The sequence below is a fragment of the Chiloscyllium plagiosum genome, chromosome 35 (assembly GCF_004010195.1).
Source record: "Chiloscyllium plagiosum isolate BGI_BamShark_2017 chromosome 35, ASM401019v2, whole genome shotgun sequence".
NCBI lineage: Eukaryota > Metazoa > Chordata > Chondrichthyes > Orectolobiformes > Hemiscylliidae > Chiloscyllium > Chiloscyllium plagiosum.
Window position 1 is genome coordinate 3134238 of NC_057744.1, and position 24384 is coordinate 3158621.

Below are 24384 nucleotides of genomic sequence, written 5' to 3' on the forward strand. Positions count from 1 at the left end.
CAAGGTGAGGGTGATGGGTCAGGCTGCGGTGGGGACGGAGAGGTCAGGAAGAAGATTTCAGGTTAGGAAGGCGGTGCTGAGTTCGATGGATTTGACTGAGACAAGGTATTTCCCCTCCCCCCACCTTGTCTCAGTCAAATCCATCGAATTCAGCACCGCCTTCCTAACCTGCAATCTTCTTCCCGACCTCTCCGCCCCCACCCCAGTCTGACCTATCACCCTCACCTTGACCTCTTTCCACCTATCACATTTCCGATGCCCCTCCCCCAAGTCCCTCCTCCCTACCTTTTATCTTAGCCTGCTGGACACACTTTCCTCATTCCTGAAGAAGGGCTTAAGCCCGAAACGTCGATTCTCCTGTTCCCTGTATGCTGTCTGACCTGCTGCGCTGTTCCAGCAACACATTTTCAGCTCTGATCTCCAGCATCTGCAGACCTCACTTTCTCCTCATATATTCTTATACTTGAGCAAAGTGATGATAAAATCAAAATCTAATTCTAATTCCAGTTTGGGTTCCTACAGAACCACACAGCTCCTGACCTGATTGCAGTTTAGTTAAACATCGACAAAAGAGCTGAATTCCAGGGATAAGGCAAGAGTGACAGCCTTTGACATCAAGGCCGCATTTGACAATGTGACATCAAAGGGCTCTAGCAAAACTGGAATCAATGGGTATTAGAGGGAAACACTCCAGTGGTTGGAGTCATACCTGGCACATAGGAAGATGGTTGCAGTTGTTGGTAGTTAATCATCCCAGCTCCAGGACACCACTTCAGGAGTTCCTCAGGCTAGGTGTCCCAGGCCTAACCATCTTCAGCTGCTTCATCAATGCCATTTCTTTCATCATAAGGTCAGAAGTGGGGATATTTGCTGATGATTGTACAATGTTCAGTGCCATACATGACTCATCAGATACTGAAGCAGTCCACAGTCAAAGGCAACAAGATCTAGACAATATCTAGGCTTGGGCTGAAAAGTGGAAAGTAACATTCGCACCACACAAATGACAGGTAATAGCCCATAAGAGAAAATCTAACTACCGCTCCTTGACATTCAATGGTGTTACCATCACTTAATCCCCTACTATCAACGTCCTTAGGGTTACCATTGACAAGAAACTCAACTGGACTCGCCATATAAATACAGTGGCTACAAAAGCAGGTCAGAAGCTCGGAAGACTGCAACAATAACTCACCTCCTGACCCCCCTCCCAAAACAAAATCTACAATGCACAAGACATCAGTGTGATGGAATATTCCCCACTTGCCTGGATGGGTGGACATCAACAGCACTCAATAAGCTTGACACCAGCCAGGACAAAACAGCCTACTTGATGAGCAAAGATGATACAAAAAAGAGTCAAAAGATGGATTTAGAAGTTTAAATATGTGGGCAAAAAATTGACATGAAATATAATGTAGGAAAATGTGACGTTATCGGCTTTAGAAGAAAATTAGAAGAGCAGAATATTAGTTAAATGGGGAAAGACTGCAGATAGCTGCAGCACAGAGGGGTTTCGGGCTGTCATGTATGAATTGCAAAAAAAAGCATTCAGTTTCAGCAGGTAATAGGGAAGGCAATTGGCATTATTGGGCTTTATTTCAAAGAGAATGGAATGTAAAGGGTACGGAAGACACGTTAAAACTATCAAGGCACGATGCAGACCACACCTGGAATACTGCAAACAGTTTTGGTCTTTTTATCTAAGGAAAGATATATTGACATCAGAGGAGAAGTTGAGGAGCTTGGGATCGTATTCACTGGACTTCAGAAAAATGAGAGGAGACCTTATTGAAACATACAGGATTCTCAGGAGGCTTGGCAGGGTGGATGCAAAAAGGTTATCACATATTGTTGGAGAGTCTACGACCAGAGGGCAGAGGGCACATTCTCAGAATAAGGGGTCACCCACTTAAGGCAGAGATGAGGAGAAATTTCTTCTATTGAGGGTATTCAATCTGTGGAATTCTTTACTGCAATGGACTGTAGATGCTAGACCATTTTGTTTATTCAAGGCCAAGATGGACAGACTTTCTTTTATCTGTGAACAAATCAGAGGTAATGGGGGAAAGGCAGGAAAGTGGAGTTGAGGATTATCAGATCAACCTTGATTTTGTTGGTTAGCGAAGCAAACTCAATGGGCCAAATGGCCTACTTTTCTTCCTACGTCCTCTCGTCTTATAGCCATGATTTAAAAGAATGGTAAAATAGGTTGAATGGAGCTGCAGGTCTCTCTCTAGTTCTATGTTGGACTGTAGGCAGTATTCCAAGTTGCAATGATGGTTATTAAAAATCAAGAATATACAATGGGAAGCAAGGCAAGCAGGAGGTTTTAATTGTGTAAAATGTCCAAAACTATGTTTTGTCATGGCACAGTGAAGAAGGTTGCAAGTAAGTTCTCAGAACTTTATAAAAGCAGGTCAAACTTCCCAACAACAGGAATTAGGAAGCTCTTTTGCATACCTTGCCTGCTCGTTAAAAGGCCAGCTCACCAGAATTAAATTATTTTCCCAATTAAGTTCTCTGCAATGCATACTTTCCAATTGCCAATTGCTTAGAAGAACCATACAGCATTCTATTGGTGGACATTAGGGTTAGTAGCCACTGCTTTGTCTCCTTTGGAGAGCATTCATCAATACCATGTCATAACTGATAGGTAAAAGGTACAAATTTGTCTGGACAAGGAAGACCAGCTGACCTGGGAAGGGTAGAAAGGTCAGATTGTTTAGCTGCAGGTATCCACTCTGAGAATCCGAGCGATGTTCCTGGCTTATAGGCAGTTTATACCTGTCCTGCTGTCCTTTAAATGTGATGCTAGGATCTCCAATTCTGTATGGTAACTGTGGGGCATTGATTTCCTGATACCCTCACCACAAGATTGACTGTGCTCTCATGGGTGCACATGTAATGATCTGAGAACCCCCTAATCATGCAAGAAAAGCTAACTTGTCTCCTGGAAGTGACACATACTTCCAATCTGCCGACAAATGTGGACTGTTGAATGAAAGATTCTGACCATAGTGTGGAACGGGAGTCACATGGAGTCAAGCAAATTGTGTTTGGAATATTCAGTCCACTTCCCTGAAGGGCATCGGTGAGTCAGTTGTGTGTGTTGACAATTTAGCAGATTTTCATAGTCTGCTGATGCCTAACTAGATACTATAAGATTTAAATATGCATTTCCATAATGAATTGAAATTCTCAACTTTAAATTATTGGTCATTACAATAAGTGAAAGATCACCTCACCTCGTTGAGCAAGGACTTAAACAATCACCTTGTTAAATTATCCTTCTATGTTTCTTGGATCCAATAATCCAACCATTGCTGGTCGCTCTTGACCAATTCCATTGTTCAATGGATTCACCAGCAGGGTGGTCATGGGAAATTAAAAAACTGAAATTAATTAATCTGAGCTTGCACATAAGAAACATCTAAATTTGTTGGATTGCCAAGTATAAAACTCAAACTGGTTTATTTTAGGGAAGAAAACCATGTAGAAAGCATTTGATTAATACCTTTGTCATGGTCATTTGGTAGCAAACTTAAGTCTGCTGTTCTCTTTGAAGAGAACATAGCTCATGGTCACCTTATGAAAACTTTTGAATAGACAAAACTGTAAAGTCGAGGGTATTCATCTGAGGTGTTGGGAGAGACTAGTCACCCTCCCCACTCTCCTTGTCCACCCATATCTGTGCTGAATAACTGGAGAAGGGAGTGGGGAGAGGGGATTGCAGGTGTGTGTGTGTGCGCACACGCGTGCCATGTTTCATTTCAGCCCCGTAGACTAGGGACCTTAAAGCATCTCTGGGGTCTCAAGAATATGTAAATGCAGAAATCCAAATTTGGGATTGGCTATGATAAAGTTCTGTTCATATTCAAAGAACATGCTGACACTCTGGATTTATAGAAACATAGAAAATAGGTGCAGGAGTGGGCCATTCAGCCCTTTGAGCCTCCACCACTATTCAATATGATCACGTTGATTATGCAATCTCAGTATCGCATTCCCACCCTCTCCCCGTAACCCTTGATCCCTTTAGCTGCAAGGGCCACGTCTAGCTCCCTCTTGAATATATCTAATGAAGTGACCCCAACAGCTTTTTGTGGGAAGGAATTCCACAGGTTCACAACTTTCTGAGTGAAGAAATTCTTCCTCATCTTAGTCCTGAATGGTTTACCCCTTATTCTTAGACTGTGACACTTTGTTCTGGACTTCCCCAACATTAGAAATATCCATCCTGCATCTCGTCTGTCCAGTCCCATGCGGATTTTATATGTTTCTATTAGATCCCCCCTCATTCTTCTAAATTCCAGTGAATACAAGCCCAGTCAATGCAACCTTTCCTCATATGTCAGTCCTACCATCCTGGAAATCAGTCTGGTGAACTTTCGCTGGACTCCCTCAATAGCAAGAATGTTCTTCCTCAGACTAGGAGCCCAAAATTTCACATAATACTCAAGGTGTGGCTTCACCACGCCCTATATAACTGCGGCAAAGCATCCTTACTCTGACACTCAAATCCTCTCGCTATGAAGGACAGCATGCCATTAGCTCTCCTCACTGCCTGCTGCACCTGTTCTACCATGGCAAAAAAATTCAAAAATCTAAATAATCTTTTCCTAAGCTGCCACCATTTATCCAAAAGGTTGACAAGAGGTGAAAAGTTGCCACCTCCCACAGAATCAGAACTGAAGAATAATCCATAACAGAAAAAGATGGTGGGCGCAGTGCTAATGTCATTGTGTCAAAGTCCTAGCATTCCCTTCCTAACAGCAATCTGGATGTCCCTAAAACTCAAGGACTACAGTGGTTCAAGAAAGCAACTTACTAACATCTTCTCCAGGGCAATGAGGAATGAGTAACAAATGCTGGTCTGGTTAAGAAGAGCACATCACATGAAAGAATGAAGAGAAATAAAAGCTTTTGACAGAAGAGCAGGAAATTGTTGGTGATAAAGGAATAACTTAGGAAAGTCACATCACTTTGAACATTCATCTCCCAAAGTTACTGTCTGCTTTAAGATCAATACAATAACATTGACAATTTTATTTTTCCCCAAAAAAAGACATGATTGAGGTAGTGGTCTCACACAGTCTCAGGTTTAATTCATTGATTTATTTGCAGTATTTTGATCGGGATTTTTGTGTGAGCTTTTGACAGAAAGTCTAATTAATAAAGGCTGAAGGTGAAAGTGTCTACTTGTAGAATCTAAGAACACATTACTTAAGTAGATTTTACACTAAGTCATTAACGTAAAGCACTGTAATAGCCAGACGACAAAGCGATTCAGCACACACAGAACAGATGAAAGTTTTCTTTTTTTAAAAAGCCTTTCTTGGCAAAAATGTTCTACTCTGCATTTTCTTTTACACAGCACCTGCCACCTTAGAGAGAACACACACAGGGCTAACCACACTAGCCACATCCTGTGAGTAGAGATGCAGTAATTGTAGACAGTTAAGGGATCCCCTGAGCACAAAACTGAAGTCGGCAAAGCAGGAAACACTCAGTAGCTTGGGTTGGCCTGGTTAGTGCTGCTACATTGCCTCAAATCGATAGTGGTATTAGCAAGGGTTATACCTAGAAATGTATTATGCAATAGCACCAGAAATGATTTGTTTCTTCTCTCCTTCCCTCAATTTAGATTTTTGAATTTTTTTGCCATCTTCTTCCATGCTAATTAGCCTCTTTTTTTTGGTGCAGCTCATATTTCTAATATAGTTTCAGTTAAGGGCAAAATTTAACACACCTCATTCAATTTTAGATTAGATTAGATTCCCTACAGTGTGGAAACAGGCCCTTCAGCCCAATAGGCCCACACCGACACTCCGAAGAGTAACCTACCCAGACCCATTTCCCTCTGATTAATGCACCTAACACTATGGGCAATTTAGCATAGCCAATTCACCTGACCTGCACACCTTTGGACTGTGAGAGGAAACCCAAGCAGACACAGGGAGGACGTGCAAACTCCACACAGACAGACAGTCACCCAAGTGCTAAACACTGAGCCACCGTGTTGCCTAAAGACATTTCTCAGTTTTTACAGGTCTATTGTCCACAACCTCCAAAGACCTGAGCAATGCTGCCTCTAGACAATGTACTCAGACCCATCTTCAGTAGAAAGTAAAACATGGGTGTAATGCTGGGTCTATTTTTATCTGTGGCTTGTATCCAGTTAGAGTAACTGCTATCTCATAACAATGTGTATGTAAGTGTGCCTTTTATATACTTGGCCCTGAAACCCTTCAGAGAGCTTTAGTGAGTGTTTCCAAAACACAGTGCCCAAGGAAAATAGGTCAGAAAGATTTAGGTTCAGGCCTCACTATAGAAAGCTCCAGATAGAAGAGTATTGGTTTCACATCCAATGAAAGTATTTGTTCCAGTGGTTGTGTATAGATAACTGGCCACCTTTTGTGCTATATCATTCTACATTTAACATTAAAATCTATAAAGAGACATGTCTAGTTACCAGGAATTCTTGGTGTTTTCTTACAACTGTAGAGTAGATTACCCTTCATGACTCTAATCGTGCCCCAACATCCCCACCCTTTTGGAAAAAAGGGAATTCCAGATTTCTGCCACTGCCCATGTGTGGAAAAAGTGCTTTCTGACTTTTCTGTTGACCTGGCTCCAAGTTTAAGATCTTGTCACCCAGTTCTAGGTTCCCTCGCCATTGGAAATAGTTTTTCCATAGCCACGCAATCTAATTCCCTAAATGTGGTGATACCATTTGTTCATTATTGTGTGGTGATATAGGATTATACCTTTCCCCTTTTCCGGAGAACCTTTAGTTGGAGTTCATGCGGAGTTTTTGGTCAGGGGAACCCAAGTGAACAAGAAGGGAGTCCACTTCCATAATGTTCAATTCACCTTAAATCTAGGTTTGCAATAAGAGTGCAAGTACCATCATTTGACTGTAGAAATTAATAAATTACAGAAAGGTACTATCATATCACAGTACAAGTTAAAGCTGCAAGAAAAAAACAACCAGCTGCATTTGTAGATATTAATCTCATACCAACCAATCACAAGCTGCCTGGACACTCTTCCCGCCTGTGGATGCTAACGCCTTTAGTCTGGAAGAAAAAGACGAAAGAGAATTGTTAACACACTGGGTATTTGCAGAAATCGAGAGAATTCATCCATCAGTTACTGGCACATTGCAGTCCATGCAGATTCCACCTGGACAAAAGCAAATGGTTACTGAATACTGATTCTATTCCTTAGTTAAGCAGCACTGGAACAGATCATCAAACGGCAAGCAGAATGGTCAAATTCCTGACACAGTCAGTCAGTGCTGAAACATTCAGTCCTATTACAAGCATGAAGAAAATAACTTCAAAAAGCTTGTGTTTAAAATAGTATCCAGCTCTTCCTCACAGCAGGAACTGAACTTCCTGATGAATTTTAACATCAATCCTGCAATATTTCAGAATAGATAGAAAGCACACCTAGAATGCAGTGAATCTTTTGTGTCATTCTGTGCTAGAAAGAAATGATCAGTGGTCCAGGTTAATATATTACCCACTGAACCTTGGTGAGAGTGGAGACTGCAGGTCCAGTATCTGCAAGTGGATCAAACAAAACATACCCCAGCTTTCTCCCATCGATTTTCTCAAAGTTACTTACTTTATCCTCCTATTAAATGAGTAATCTTTTACTGTATTGGGCAGTGCTTTGTATTGGAGAAAACATTAGATAAATATTGTTTAATTATCTTTGCAGCTTCCTTTCACCCATGTCACAGACTACTAACAAACCCACAAATGTCTTTCTCAACAACATCCCATCCCATTCTCCTACTAAGTATAGCTGTTCATGAGCAAAGAACCATCACCTGTAGATTATAGAGATTTTTTAGAGACAATGTAGGACCTCAACACATCCCAAAACATTTTACTGCCAATTAAACACCTTTAAAAATAAGTACATTTTCTAATAAGGTAAAAATAGCAGGCAATTTGACACAGCAAGATCCAACAATCAGGACTGTGTAGACAACCACATCCATCTGTTTTGAGAGGTATTAGTTGAGGGATATATATTGGCCAGGTCACCTGGGAGAATTGTGTTGCTCATCTTCAAAATAGTGCTATGTAATCTTTTAAGACCACCCATGTTTAAAATCACACCCAAAGATTGCACAGTGTTGCACTCCCTCAGGTTTTGTGCAGAATCCAGACCCTCAAAGTCCAAGGCAAGAAAACAAATGAACTCGACAGAAGAAAGGCTGACAGAGCAGAGGAAAATAAACACAGTAAATGCTGAATTAACCAGGAGTCAGGCAACATCAGTGGTGACAGAGGCATAATTAACATTTCAGTTTGATAGCTATTCAGGTAATAATCTGCCTTCCTGTATTTGCTACCAAAGTGGATACCCTCATATTTGTCCACATTCTACTGCATCCTTCATGCATTTGGCCTCACATTCAGCTTGTCCAAATCACACAAACATCCTCATCGCAGCTTACCCTCCCACCCACCTTTGTGTAATCTACAAATTTGGAGATATTACATTTAGTTCCCTCATCAAAATCATTAATAAATATTCTGAATAGCTGGGGATCCAGCACTGATCCTTGCTGTATCCCACTATTCACTGCCTGCCATTCAGAAAATTTTATTTCTACCCTTAAGTTTCCTGTCTTCCAACCAATTTCCTATCCATCTCGATACACTACCCCCAATCCTGCGTGCTTTAATTTTACACACTGATCTTTAAGTGGGACTTTGTCTAAAGCCTTTTGAAAGTCCAAATAAGCCAGCACTGGATTCCTTTCATCAACTCTTACATCCTTGAAGAATTACAGTAGATTTGTCAAGCATGTATTCCTTTTGTAAGTCAGTGAAGATTCTGTCTGATCCTGTCACTGGTTTCCAAATGCTGAGTTATTAATCTTTTTATAATAGACCCTTAAAATTTCCCCAATATGCATCAGATTAAATGGTCTGCAATTCCTAGTTTTCTCCTTGCCTCCCTTCTTAAATAGAGGGGTAGAGGGGTTAGATTAGCAAGCCCCTCCAATCTGTTGAAACTGTTCCAAAGTCTGGAGAATCTTGGAAATTGACAATCAATGCATCCAATATTTCTAGACTGACTTCCTTAAGTACTCTGGGATATAGTTATCAGGCCCTGAGGATTCATTGGATTCACTCGATCCCATCAATTTCCTAACACCATTTCCCTGCTAATGCTGATTTCCTTCAGTTTCTCCTTCTCATTAATTCCTGTACTCCTCAACATTTCTTGTTTGTCATTTGTGACCTCCTTTGTGAACACAGAATCAAAGAATGTATTTAGTTGGTCAGCCATTTCTTTGTTTTCCTATTATAAATTTCCCTGTTTTTGACTGTAAGAGACCTACATTTGTGTTCATCAATATTCTCCTCTTCACATAGCTATAGTGTACTATCAATCTATATGTTCATTGCCATCTTACTCTCAAAACTCTATTTTCCCTTTCTTTACCAAAACCTATGTCTTCTTTTGCTGAATTCTAAACTATCTGGACTCCTCAGGTCTGTTATTTTCTCATGCCAAGTTGTAAGGCTCTTTGTTGGATCTAACTTCATGCCAATTTTTATACCTCTTTGTTGGATCTAATACTATCTCTAATTTTCCTTGTAAGTCACAGTTTGATCAATTTTCTGAACAATTATCCCAGTTCACCCATGCGCTCTTTGAATATTTGCCATTCCCTTTCCACCACCATCCCTTTGAATAACATTCCCCCAATCTTTTTTGCTAACTCATACCATCACAGTTTCTTCCTTTTAGATTCAGGAGCCTACTCTCAGACTCAACTATGTCTTGTCTCACTAAATTTGATTGAGGTTTTTGAAGAAGTGACGAGGATGATTGATGAAAGTAGGGTAGTGGATGTTGTCTACGTGGACTTGACTAAATTATTTGATAGGCTGGTAAGCTGGTCTAGAATATTAGGTCACACAGGATCGACAGTGAGTTGTTAAGTTGAATACAAAATTGGATTGGGCATAGAAGACAGAGGGTAGTTCTCGAGGTGGTCTGACTGGTGGTCTATAATCAGTGATGTCCACAAGGATCAATGCTGGGACCTCTGTGTTTATAATATATATATATAAATGATTTGGATGAAAATGTAGGTGTTCTGATTAGTAAGTTTGCAGGCAACACAAAAGTTGATGGAGTTGTGGATAATGAGGAAGGTTATCAAAGAACACAGCAAGATATAGCTCAGCTGAGAAGATGGGCAGAGAAAAGGCAGCTGGAGTTTAATCCAGACAAACATGAGGTAACGTATTTTGGAAAGTGAAATGCAAGAGGAAAGAATACTGTAAACGGCTAGGACTTAGGAGCATTGACATACAGAGAGATGTTGGGGTACACGTCTATATCTCCCGCAAAGTGGCAACAAGTGTATAAGGTGGTCAAAAACGCATGTGGTATGCTTACAGTCATAAGTTGGAACAATGAATATAAAAGTTGACAAGTCAGGTTGCAGCTATATAAAGCTTTAGTTAGTCCACATTTGGTGTGTCATTTGCTATTCTGGTCACCACATTATAGGAAGTATGTGGAGGTTTTGGAGAGGGTGCAAAAAAAATGTTTATTAGTATGTTGCTTGGGTTGGGGTATACTGTATTAGCTATAAGGAGCGGTTGGACAAACTTGGATTGTTTTCACTAGAGTGTTAGAGGTGGAGGGGCAACCTAATAGATGTATATAAAATTATGAGAGGCATGGATAGTGTGGATAGTCAGTATCTTTTCCCCAGGGTGGAAATGTCAAATAATAGGGGGCATAGGTTTAACGTGAGAGGGATAAAGTTTAAAGGAGATGCGTGAGGCAAGTTGTTTTTTTTATAAAAAGGGCGATAGGTGCCTAAAACACTCCCAGGGGAGGTGGAAGAAGCAGATATGATAGCAATTTTTAAGGGGCATTTAGATAGACACATGAACAGGCAGGGAATCAAGGGATATGGTCGATATGTAGGCAGATGGGATTAGTTTAGAATGGTATCATGGTCAGTGAAGACATAGAGTCAAAGAGAGGTAAGCACAGAAACAGACCCTTCGGTTCAACCCATCCATGCCGATCAGATATCCTAAATTAATCTAGTCCCATTTGCCTGCACTTGGCCCATAGCCCTCTAAACCGTTCCTATTCATATACCCATCCAGATGCCTTTTAAATGTTGTAGTTGTACCAGTCTCTACCATTTCCTCTGGCAGTTCATTCCATACACGCACGACCCTCTGCGTGAAAACGTTGCCTCTTAGGAGCCTTTTAAATCTTTTCCCTCTCACCTTAAACCTATGCTGTCTAGTTCTGGACTCCCCCATCTCAAGGAAAAGACCCTGTCTATTTAGCTCATCCATGCCCCTCATGATTTTATAAACTTTTGTGAGGTCACCCCTCAGCGTCCGATGCTTCCGAGAAAATAGCCCCACCCCATTAAACCTCTCCCTATGGCTCAAATGCTCCAACCGTGGCAACATCCTTGTAAATCAGCCGACGAGCTTGTGGTTGTGTTGTACTGTTCTATGTTCTCCATTTCTACCCATTGTTGGTTTGATAATGATCATTTACCAGAAACCCCATGTGGAACTTTGTGCTGCTCCCAAGAGCAGGAACAGAGGTGGGCAGAAAAACTTAATTTTGCAGGAGGCCAAAATTCAGAATCCTTACAGCTGAATGAGTATTTGCAATCAAGTTCTCTGAACTTTAAAAGGCAGATTAGTTTCCCAACAGTAAATGTCAAGAGGTCCTTTTGCATATATTTGCATAACGTGCATGCTTACTGAAAAATCATCTCACTCATCATCTAAGTTCCCTGTCCTAATATGTTTGTCGCAAATAGGTAACATATGCTTTCCCATATATGCATGCCAGCTAGGTACTTGACTCACTGGACAATAGAGGGAGTAACTGCTGCTTTATCCTATTTGGGAAGCATTCATCCATGCCATGCCATGATTGTGATTGAGTAGTGAAGAAGTTGCATTGGGCATGAAAGATAAGTGAGACTAGAGGGTAATGTGCACTAGTCAGGGAGACTGAAATTGGCTGGCTAGCTGACTGGGGAAGAGTGTGTAGAATGTTTATTGCCCATTCCAAAAGCCAGTGTGACACTCCTAGTTTGCAGAAAGTGAGTGAAGGGCAGCAGGACATTTGACCCCAAAAGGTACTAGCGAGGGGGAAGGATTTACTTACGAAGACACATGTAATGAGAGGAGAATCATGTGACTGCATTAGAGGAGCTGGCCTATTACAAGAGCAAATGATGGCCACTTGCAGTCAAAACCAAGCATCAACTCTATAATGTAGGATCCCACTCACCCACTGTTTGTCTCCACAGATACTGTCTGATTTAGTGAGTATTTCCAGCATTTTTAAAAAAATTCATTCACAGGATGAGGGTGTCGCTCGCTAGGCTTATTCTAACAGGATTCAAACCTAGGTCTCCAGAGCATTACCTAGGTTTCTGGATTAACGGTCCAGCAATAATACCGCTAAGCCATTGCCTCTCTAACTTTTATTTCGGACCCCCAGGACTTGGAGTATTTTGCATTTGTGAAGGTAAGAGAAAACAGTTTTTAATAAAGTCACGTAAAGTAGAGCAGAATTGCAACAAAGTAAAGCAAAGGGGTCTGTATGAAGATCCTATAATATCAATCTCTGTCATTAGATGCTACAAAGATAATAATGATAGGACTCTAGTCAGCAGCATTAGCATAGTTCAATCAAGCTGTGAGCAATCAGACCAATCATAAAATCCAATTCAATTAGCCTGTCACATTACAGGGAGTGCAAAGACCAAAGCACAGTCAGGCCTAATTATGGACTTATTATGTTAGAAAGAACACCCACTGTGTAATTTTCATCCATTACCTGTGACCTACATTGATTTTTGATATGGTTAAGCCTTAATTTTAAAATCTTATTCTTATGCTCAAAGCCATCCAAAGCATCATCCCTCCTTCCCTATGTAATATCCTCCAACCCTTAACAATTTACAGATTGCTGTGCTCCTCCCATTTTGTCCTCATGAACTTCAGCTCTTTTAAACACTGTACGATTGGCAGCTATGCTTGGGGCCTAAATACCCTCCCTAAATCTCTTTACCTCTATCTCCTTAAAATTTACCTTAAAACCCACCTACCTCTTTGACCACGGTTTTGGACTCTTAACCAATAATCTCATGACTCATTTTGTTTTTGACCAATTATGCTGCTGGCAATAGCATGAAAATGTCTTTTGGTGCTCCTCAACAGTGCCACACACTACTCCAACTTCCCTAATTGTAGAACAGCAGCTAAGATTAGTAGTTTAATTTTTCCACAAGCACTTTCCAGTTACTTAGGCCTATGCTAACTAAATTTGGGTGGGGCCTGTGGTTGCACATTCTGTTTTTGGAAAATAAAAATTCTCTATTGTTTGAATAAGACCACTGGAAGCAAGGCAGGAAACAGAGTGGTTTTTTTTAAAGGCAGGAAGTTGTGGTATCAGAGTCAGAGGTAATTATGAAATTCTCTGTTGGGATTTTGTTACCCATTTAAAACATTTAAGTGTATAAGTATTTTTCCAATAGTCAGCTTTAAGAACTAAAATTACTGTCACAGTAAAACCCACGCACCTGTCTGAAATCCACAGCACCTGCTGGTACACACTTCGCACTCTACAAATTAACGCCAGCTCTGCTTCTTGATGGCTCACCTCATGGGTGATAAGTATCATTAATCACAATCTGATAACTGATCTGAGCAGTAAAGTCCAACACTAAACCATCTATGGAAACGTTGGGCAACCCTCAACTGCTTAACGTCAAGCTGGGAAGATGTGGCTACTTGCTCCACAAATGGAACAGGAGGAACAGCTCGAATTGTGACTGTGATCATCAAAGTCAGACCATCACCCACACACTGAACTCCTGCTCTGAAAGAACCAATTCTAGAGGCCTCACAGCCATTCACACTGCATCACCTTAAGTCATACAGTCATGTTGCATGGAAACAGAATCTTTGCTCCAACTAGTCCACACCAAACATGTTCCCAAATTAACTTTGTCCCACCTGTCTGTTCTTGACCCATATTCCTCCAAACCTTTCCTATTCATGAATCTATCCAAATGTCTTTAAAACATTATAATTGTACCTACATCCACCACTTTCCCTGGCAGTCCATTCCACAAATGATCCACTCTCTCTAAAAAAGTTACTTTGTGTCCTTTTTAAAGCTTTCTCCTATCACCTGAAAAATATGACCCCTAGTTTTGAACTACACCACCCTATGAAAAAAGACCCTCATCGTGCACCTCATCTGTGGCTCTTATTAATCTATAAACCTCAATAAGATCATCCCTTAACCTCCTACACTCCAGTGAAAAAAGTCCTAGTCTTTCCAGTTTATTTTTCTATCTCAAGCCCTCAATTCCTGGCAATTTCCTGGTAAATCTTTTCTGAACCTTCTCCAATTTAATAATATCCTTTCTATAACAGGGCAACCAGAAATGCACGCAGTACTCTAAAAGAGGCCTCTCCAAAGTACTGTACAACCCCAACATGACATCTCAACTGATATACTCAGAAGTCTAGGCAATGAAGGCAAGCATGCTAAACACCTTCTTAACCAACCAATCTCTCTACCTATGATGCAAATTTCAAAGAATTATATACCTGAACCCCTAGGTCTCTCTGTTCTACAACACTACCCAGGGCCGTCCCATCTATTGTATAAGTTATGTCCTTGTTTGTATTACCAAAATGTAATACCTCATATTTATCCAAATTAAACTTCATCTGCCACTACTCAGCCCATTGACCTAATTGATCAAGATCTCTTTATAACCTTAAATAACCTTCACTGCCCATTATACCACCAATTTTGATGTCATCTGCAAACTTAGCATGCTTCCTATATTCTCGTCCAAATCATTTATATAAATGACAAACAAAAGTCGACCCAGCACTAATCCCTGTGTAACTACACTGATCACAAGCCTCCAATCCAAAAAGAACTCTCCCCCACTACCCTCTGTCTCCTACTATAAAGCAAATTTTGTATCCAATTGGCAAGCTCACCCTGAATGCCATGTGATCTAACTTTATTAATTAGTCTATCATGTGGAACTTTGTCAAAGGCGTTACTAAACTCCAAGTAAACAACATCTACCAATCTGCCCTCATCAGTCGTTTTGGTTACTTCATTAAAAAACTCAAATCAAATTTTCCTTGCACAAAACTATGCTGACTAACCCTAATTAATCCTTGCCTCTTCAAATGCATGTAAATCCTATCCTTCAGAATCACCTCCAACAACTTAACCCCATCAATGACAAACTCACAGGTCTGTAGTTTCCAGTCTTCTCTTCACAACCTTTCTTAAATAATAGCACAACATTAATGACTCCCAGTCCTCTGGTACCTCACCTGTGTTTATTGATGATACAAATATTTCTGCTAGGGGCCCTGCAGCTTCCTCCCTAACTTCCCACAATGTCCTGGGATACTTTTGATGTCGATGAATGGATTATTAACCCCTATCAAACTATATTTTCCCCAGTGAAGTGCAAATCAAAATTCTCATCGAGTATCTCTACACCTTGTACACAATAGAAATCTTCGAGGAGAAAGTGAGGTCTGCAGATGCTGGAGATCAAAGTTGAAACTTTATTGCTGGAACAGCACAGCAGGTCAGGCAGCATCCAGGGAACAGGAGATTCGACGTTTCGGGCACAGGCCCTTCTTCAGGAATGAGCAGAGAGTGTTCAGCAGGAGAAGATAAAAGGTAGGGAGGAGGGACTTGGAGGAGGGGAGTTGGAAATGTCTTCTTCTTGACCTCTCCGCCTCCATCCTACTCCGACCTATCACCCTCACCTTGACCTCTTTCCACCTATCACATTTCCAACGCCCCTCCTCCAAGTCCCTCCTCCCTACCTTTTATCTTCTCCTGCTGAACACTCTCTGCTCATTCCTGAAGAAGGGCCTGTGCCCGAAACGTCGAATCTCCTGTTCCCTGGATGCTGCCTGACCTGCTGTGCTGTTCCAGCAATAAAGTTTCAACTTTGATATCCAAATGAATCCAACAAGAACTGGACCAAGCATATGTGGTACTCATAATCTTCTTCATCCTAAGTATACGCATGATTTTACTACAACTGCTAAGTATTTCATCAGTAATATTTTCAGCAACATAACACAAAACATCGCAGATAAGAAAAACTGCAGCATATTAACATGCCAAATTTCCCCTAAAGTAAATGCATTAAAATTCCATCAAATTTGACAATATTGTTATGTATTTGGCTTTAAGGGGTTAACACGTAGGGGGTTCCATACAACAGCCAAGCAGGGTGAGATCAATAGTTGTGATGTTGAGAAGATATGCTCTTCTTCATTAGGGTAAATAAAACCACAGAAAGTAGACAAAATCAAACACAAAATATTGCTGAGGAAAGGAGTGAACAAAGACAGAAATGGGAACTATTTAAATGTAAATCTATGATTCGCTCCAGTAATAATATCTAACAATATTCAATATCTAGGATCATACCAAAAGAGTACTTTGAAGTATTAAAGGGATTTTCTGCTATCTAGTGATCTCTGAGGCATGAAGTTTCCCTTTCTTGATATGTGCAAGATCAAGACAAACACTAGGCATACAGTAACAGTGATATCACCGCAGGGAGTTGGCAGCCAATTACACTGAAGTATTCTCAAACAGCAAATCAGAAAGTAAAATGCAGTAAAATCTTCTACCTCACCTGTGTTTATTGATGATACAAATATTTCTGCTAGGGGCCCTGCAGCTTCCTCCCTAATTTCCCACAATGTCCTGGGATACTTTTGATGTCGATGAATGGATTATTAACCCCTATCAAACTATAATATTTTCCCCAGTGAAGTGCAAATCAAAATTCTCATTGAGTATCTCTGCACCTTGTACACAATAGAAATCTGTTAATCATCTCAAAATGCCTAGTTCTACTTAGCCCCGTACAGTGATGGGAACAATATAACTTGCTTCACGGACTGCAGACTAATAAAAGGATGGGTAAGGATCAAGATTCCTGTACTTAACTGCAAACTGGTAACACAAGGTGGTAGGTATTTACCAAGAAATAGATCAGATTGAGTTATCATCATGACAAGCAAATGAGAGGTGTTATAGAACTGGAAGTAAGAGACAGGTGGCCCATCAGACAAGTTTATCACTTGCCCAGAACTGAGTAAGATATAGAAATGGATGATCTACTCAGTCATCGATTCCACCTGACTACCTATAACAGTTATTTATGAAAGCAAAACATAAATGTTGATTGGATTCTCAGAAGCCTGTAAACACCAAACAAAAGAATGAAAATGCGACTGTGGACAGTGGAAAAAAAGAAAACACAGTCACTCAGAGGGTTAACAACAACCTTCCAATCCACCAACAAAAATGGACAAGGTCTCCAAGGGAAATGAGGGCAAGGTCACAAATAATGGACCTCAATTGTTGTCCCATCAAGTCTGGTTTCCTCTTTTCCCTTCTTATGATATTAGCATGCATTGATCTCATTCATTACTACCCAGCTCATAAACAGCCCATTAAGCTCCACATCAGTGAATGATTTACTTAAGACACCAGGTAAGAGATCTTGGCAGGAGACAGAGCCTTGGCCAAGAAAGCAATGGACTTTCTGATTAAAGAGTGCGGAAGGTACTTGATAGCCTTTCAAAAGAGAAATTCTGAAATGTATATAAAATCTTATCCATCCCAGAATATTCCAAAATGCTTTCAGGAAGAGGACATTTAATCCCTTCAAGTAAACATGAGGCAGGCAATGGGAAAATCATTTATTTTCCATAATTATTTGGTTCATCAAAACTAATCATGGGAGAGTCCTAACAGTAATTGAGGCAGAAAGCACAAGACTGTGAGGTATGGAGAAATGATTAGAGGATCTGCCCTGGCATAGATTAGGACTACTATAACAGAGGAGAAGCTGGAAAAATACATAAAGAAGAAAAAAAAAAAAAAAAGGTCAGTGCTGACAGGGTGTCAAGGGAGGAGGTTTATTTGGAGAAAATACCTGTTGGGCGGGGAGACCTATTTCTACATAAAACACTATACTTTAAATTAATGTGTGTGTGTCAAACATTGAGAAGCTCACTACAGTCGCAGGAGGTTTAAACATCAGGAAAAGAAGTGCACAGTAAAAGACTGTATTGTAGTAGATAGGTCCTGCTCTAATGGAAAGATTGATGTGGCTGAGTTTCATTTGGTTTTATGATTTTGTATTTTTTCCCCCAATTCATCCTCTTGATACAATGGGATCATCACAATGCCCATCCTTGGTTTGATTGTAAGTTTGTGCTGGACAACCGTATGATAGCTACATGCTAGTAGATCCCAAAGCCTTATACTAGGAGATGGGAAAACTGGCCAGTACTATATTTTAGTTCCAATCCATTAGAGGAAAAGCAGCTCATATATTTCCCTAGTCTTATTTTGGAGCTTTGAATCTGCTCACACACATTTGTGCCTGGCTTGTGTTCAGTTGAGCACTGCATTGGGCCTTGCAAAAAATAGCACTTTGCAGACTCTAGGATTTTCTTATGGTGTTAGCAGGCAAGCAAGAAGTCACTGGCAGAAAAGTAGATTCTCTTCTCCTTCTTCCTCTCTTGAGAAAAATATTAACAGATGCTGGAAATGTCAAGGTGTGCTAGATCAGGCTTTCATGTTAATAGAACAGTGTCTTGTACATGGTCTGGCAAAGGTTATTGAAAGATTTTTAGTATGAGTTAAAGTTAAAGGTGAACTTGAACTAAAGTAACGGACGGGCAGGATGACACCGAGGCTTAGAGTCCTGCAGTCTTCAGCTAGAGCAATTCAAACAGGTAATTAACACAGGGTAAAAAGAGAGGACCTAAATGAAAGTATATTCATGAAGACAGGGGCTGTCCTCATCAAGTAGTTGTCTTCTTCAAATGGGAGAAAGATCAGGGGAAGAACTTCCCTCAGCAACTGAGCAGAGATTTGCTGCCAGATGTTGGAGATAACACATACTGTGCCATCCATCCTTTTGTCCTCCAGAGTCAGTAAAGGGTTATTATAAACCAACCTTAAATTCATACAAATTCTCAACTGCCAATTTTGGATAATCTGTGACTCCCACACTGTGAGATGTATGGTCCTCCCTAGTGGAGTTTAATTCAAGATGTATACAAGAAGAATGCTGTCCAGGTAGAGAATCAGGGGGTTACAGTCTCAGTGTCCGTACCCTGCAATATAACTTAAAGGTGTGTTTATTGTATGCGCTCCATCACAACTCAGCATTACAGAAGTGACAAAAGGAATTGGCTGAACATGTAAATGTGTGAATAAGGGGGCAGGGGGTGCAAGGCAATAATGGAGAGGGCCTCCCAGCCTCCCCAACCCCATCCCTCTACACACACTGATGATAATGTCAGTGCACAGAGACTGTGATGACATCATCAGTGCATGTTCTCCTGCAATCTACTGACATCACTGGCCACAGCTGCACATGCATGGAAGCAAGTACTGAATTTTGTATAATCACCCTGATAAATTTACCACAATTCACACCCAACAGCGTCAGCGTGAGAAGGAAGTGAGAAATTATATTTCAGTAGGACTTCAACAGCTGTAAAGAATTTGGGAATATTTATTAATAGAAGTCATTTTAAAAAACACTGTTCTATACATTCAGCAAAAATATATTCTATTCACAAATTATATATGTGTAAATTGTAAAACAGTTCAAATAGAACATTACAAAAAATACAATAAAAATATCATATTTCCATTTGAGCATTGCACTCCTAGGTTATCTCCATCCAAATGCAAAATAGGATTATTTATTAAATATGACCAGAAATTATTTAAATTCCCCACTGCATCAAGACAGCAGCTGCCCCAGGTTTTAGTGCATCCGTCAGCACGTAGTTCAGGACCTCGAAATGTGCCAGTTTACAACACTCAGTTTCAAGCAGACCAAAGAGTGTCTTTCACTGAATTGATGGACCTCCAGGCACAATTGATGTTTGTCTCAATGTGCATCCCAGAGGACAGAGCACAGAGTCCTGTGTCACAGAACTGTTCAAGATGAACCACAAGATAAATCACTGCTTCATTCTCCCAGGCTTCTTTGCAAAGACACATACGTGCAACAGTCCCTTCGTCATTGTAGCTGCCTCAGTACAGTGACAGAGTCTGGGCATACATAAAAGATCTGACAGTGGTGCCCTTCTCACCAATGTCCAACATCTAGCCACTTGTTCAAAATGGCATTCTCCCAAGTGAGTTTGACAGTCTGCTCAGGGAACCGTCTTTATTTTAAGTGAGTGAGGTTGAGGAGTGGTGATGGGGGAATGGTGTAGATTGCTGGTGGAATCACAGCAAAAATAATGATCACTATTTTTGTTGTTAAAAACCACACAACACCAGATTACAGTCCAACAGGTTTATTTGGAAGCACTAGCTTTCAGAGCACTGCTGCTTCATCAGGTAGTTGCCTAAAGCTAGTGCTTCCAAATAAATCTGTTGGACTATAACCTGGTGTTGTGTGATTTTTAAACTTTGTCCACCCCAGTTCAACACCGGCTCCTCCACGTCATATTTTTGTTGTGTTGTGTTTAGCATGAAAATCATATGGCTTTTGTTTCGACACTTATCACTACATAATTCAGCATAAATATAAAATACAGATAGGCTTCGTCTTCAGTTCAAAAAACAACAGGCAAACAGGACAGAATTCCAGATGGGATGCTAAAATGGAACAAAGGGAGAAGTGGCAGGAACATAACACATCAGTCACTTGTATCAATACAGCAGATAGAAGGATGAGAAAAGGAAATGTGATTTCTGAGATCTTTCGAAATGAATATGCCTAAAAATCCACTAACACACTCCAGCAACACCCTCATAAATATTAGTGCATTCTGGGACCTGCTTGTAAATATTAACACTTCCAGGATTCCGTATAAGTATGGATGTAAGCCAAACAATTATTATAACAAAATAAACAAATTAATATTAAAAAAATTTAAATTCTTCAATGATTTTTCTAAAAGTATTAACTTAACTTGTAGCAATTAAGTTAATCATCCAGATTGTTAAAATTAGATACCATATGAACAATTGAACAGAATATATTAAAAAAAGCAAAGAATAACAAAACAAATTGATAAAGGGAAGACCTATAGCACAAGAGAATGCTTGTCACAAATATAATAAAAAAGCCAGTATGAGCTTCTATAGATATTCAAATTATAATACAGTTAACAAAGTAAGCATTGGTCCCATAGTAAGTAGTTAGAAGAATTATTAATAGAAAATATGGAGATTGAGCAGGTATTTTGCATCTGTCTTCACTGAAGAGAATACAAGTAATATTCAGAAATGGCTGCAAATCAGAAATGGAACAGTGGGAAGAACTCAGGACAATTATGGTCATGAGGGAAATGATACTGATCAAATAATTGGAATCAGGGTCTGACAAGTCCACGGTCTTGATGGACTTTAACCTACAGTCTTTAAAAAAATGACTAGTGAGCAAGTTGTCGTCATGTTGCTTTTAATTTTCCAAAATTCCGTAGATTTGGGATAAGGTTCTATTTGATTAGAAAATAGTGAATGTAACTCCTTTATTCAAAAATGGAGGAAGACAGAAAACATAAATTACAAACGTCCATCACAGAAAAGATTAGATTAGATTAGATTACATTACATTACAGTGTGAAAGCAGGCCCTTCAGCCCAACAAGTCCACACGGACCCGCCGAAGCGCAACCCACCCATACCCCTACATTTACCCCTTACCTAACACTACGGGCATTTTAACATGGCCAATTCACCTGACCTGCACATCTTTGGACTATGGGAGGAAACCGGAGGAAACCCACACAGACACGGGGAGATCGTGCAAACTCCACACAGTCAGTCGCCTGAGGCGGGAATTGAACCTGCGTCTCAGGCGCTGTGAGGCAGCAGTGCTAACCACAGTGCCACCGTGCCGCCCACAATGTTAGAAGCTATTATTAAATACATTACAGCAGGACAATTAGCAAACTTCAAGGTAATCAGGCAGAGTCAACATGGTGTTGTGAATGGGAAATCATGTCTAATCAATTCTTTTGGAGTTCTTTGAGGAGGTAACATGTGTTGTATATAAAGGGAGACCAGTAGATGTATTGTACTTAGATTCCAGAAGAAATTTCATTGGGATGCCACAAAGGTCATTGTGGAAAATATAAGTCCATGGTGTGAGGGTTAACATATTGGCATAGATAGAAGATCAGCTGGCTAACAAAAACCAGAATGGCCATAGAAGGGTCATTTTCTGGATGGCAAAATGTAATGAATCGTGTGTCACAGGGATCAGTGCTGGGCCTCAACTTTTTACAATTTATATAAATGTCTTGGATTAAGGGACTGAAGATAAAGTTGCTAAATTTGCCAATGACACAAAGATATGAGAATAACAAAAACAGAAATTGCTGGAGAAACTCAGTCGGAATGGCAACATCTATGGAGAGAAAGCAGAGTTAATGTTTTGGGTCCAGTGACCTTTCTTCAGACTGACTGTAGCTCGGAAAAGCTTGGTAGATAATGCTGAAGGTGGAGTCAGGCTGGGTGGAGGAGGAGTAACTTTATTTTCTGACAGAGAGTCATAAATCTTTTGAATTCTCTTCCTCAAAAAAGTGGGGGAAGCAGTTCTTGAATATTTCAAGTCAGAGCTGATTAGATTCTTGAAAAGCAAAGGTTATTGTAGTAATGTGGCAGTTTGAAGTTATCAGTTAGGCCATGATCATATTGGTTAAGGCAGAGCAGGTTTGAGAATTGAATGACCACCTCATGTTCCTAATTCACATGATTGTATGTAACAAAGGCAAAATATTGTCTTGCACTCATCTGGACTGGGATGCAAGAAACCAAACTTAAAAAGGGACACCAATCCATAAAACAAGAGGACGCTTACTGGTTGCACATTGTTTCACCTAGAAATGCAGCAGGAACTATCTAATGTCAAATTTAGACAGCTGAGTAAAGTCAGACCTGATTAGGGAGGATGTTAATCTTTCATTCCTAAAGTCTCCGGGATGTTCAAGGACAGTTGGGAATGTTACGGATGAGACAGCTCTGACAGAATGTTTTAGAGGAGTATATCAATGTGGACTTAGGTAAAAGGAATACAGGCACCAAGATATATTGATGCACAAGGTATTCAATAGCTGCCATTGACAGGTCCCTTTATGAGGTAAAAACAATGACTGCAGATGCTGGAAACCAGATTCTGGATTAGTGGTGCAGGAATTCCTAATGAAGGGCTTTTGCCCAAAACGTCGATTTCGCTGCTCCTTGGATGCTGCCTGAACTGCTGTGCTCTTCCAGGTCCCTTTATGAATCAATTGGATTGTATAATGAGAATCCCTCTGAAAGAGGGAGTTCAGAAGGACAGAGGAATAGTTTTGGTCAAAATCTATCTTGTGATCTCACATTTTGTACATCCAACAATAAAGTTAGCATCATTCAAACCAGAATGAACAAAAAAAAGTCTGTCATATTTCATACATTAGAACAATGACTTACATTGGCTGTAAAGTGGTTTTCGATGCCCTGATAATTTAAATGTGCTTTAGAAATGTAACCTCTTTCTTTTTGTTTTGCACTTGTAAGAATGAAGAGCAGTTTAAAGTTATTCTTGGTGGTTGGAGATCAAACCCAAAACTGTTTGATCTGAAAAACATGTTTCTGAGTGTAACTGTAGTCATTGCCTCCTTGCTCCCCCAATGAGAAACTGAATATGCTTATCATTGCCACCCATGCAATGTGGCAAGCCCCCACTCTGACAATATTTATTAGAAAACCGAGAAACAGTTCACATTGAGGTTCCAGTATGCTGCTAAAGTTTATACTGATAGCTTATAACAAGAGTGTAACAAACTGCACAGCAGGTGTGAAACATACATATGTCAGCAGCACCCAATCTCACACATTCATCTCTCTCGTGTTTGTTCCCCTGAAATCGGGGTGAGACAGAGAAAGCACATGGTAAATTCACCATGCAAGTGTCTAGGAAGTGAGGCTGTAATGCCCTGAATGACTTCATCATGCACGTTTGCATTCCCCATTTCTTTCATTCTACCTCTTGTCACTGTGCTGTCAGCAGTTTCAATCTGAAGTTTCTACTTCGCCCTCTCTTCCTTTAAGACCCTCTCTAAAATGTTCTATTGTATATGCAACAGACCAAGTTTGCAGCTCATCATGTGGTGGTTTGCGGCTGCTCTTCTTCAAATGGATGAATCGACTGGTTCTGCATGGTCTGTTGTGATAGAGGAAAACCATCTACTTGTCTAAATAAAAGAAGCTTTTCAATTGACCAAGATAT

General features: G+C 40.3%; 1 protein-coding gene across 1 annotated transcript in view; it reads right to left on the reverse strand.

The window, feature by feature from the left end:
• Positions 1-24384, reverse strand: part of LOC122540579 (ubiquitin-associated and SH3 domain-containing protein B-like) — a 140479-nt gene that overhangs the window by 32008 nt on the left and 84087 nt on the right. Inside the window, exon 2 of the mRNA XM_043676456.1 lies at positions 7029-7082. Within this exon, the coding sequence (XP_043532391.1) occupies positions 7029-7082 (54 nt within the window). The remainder of the gene's footprint in view (positions 1-7028; positions 7083-24384) is intronic.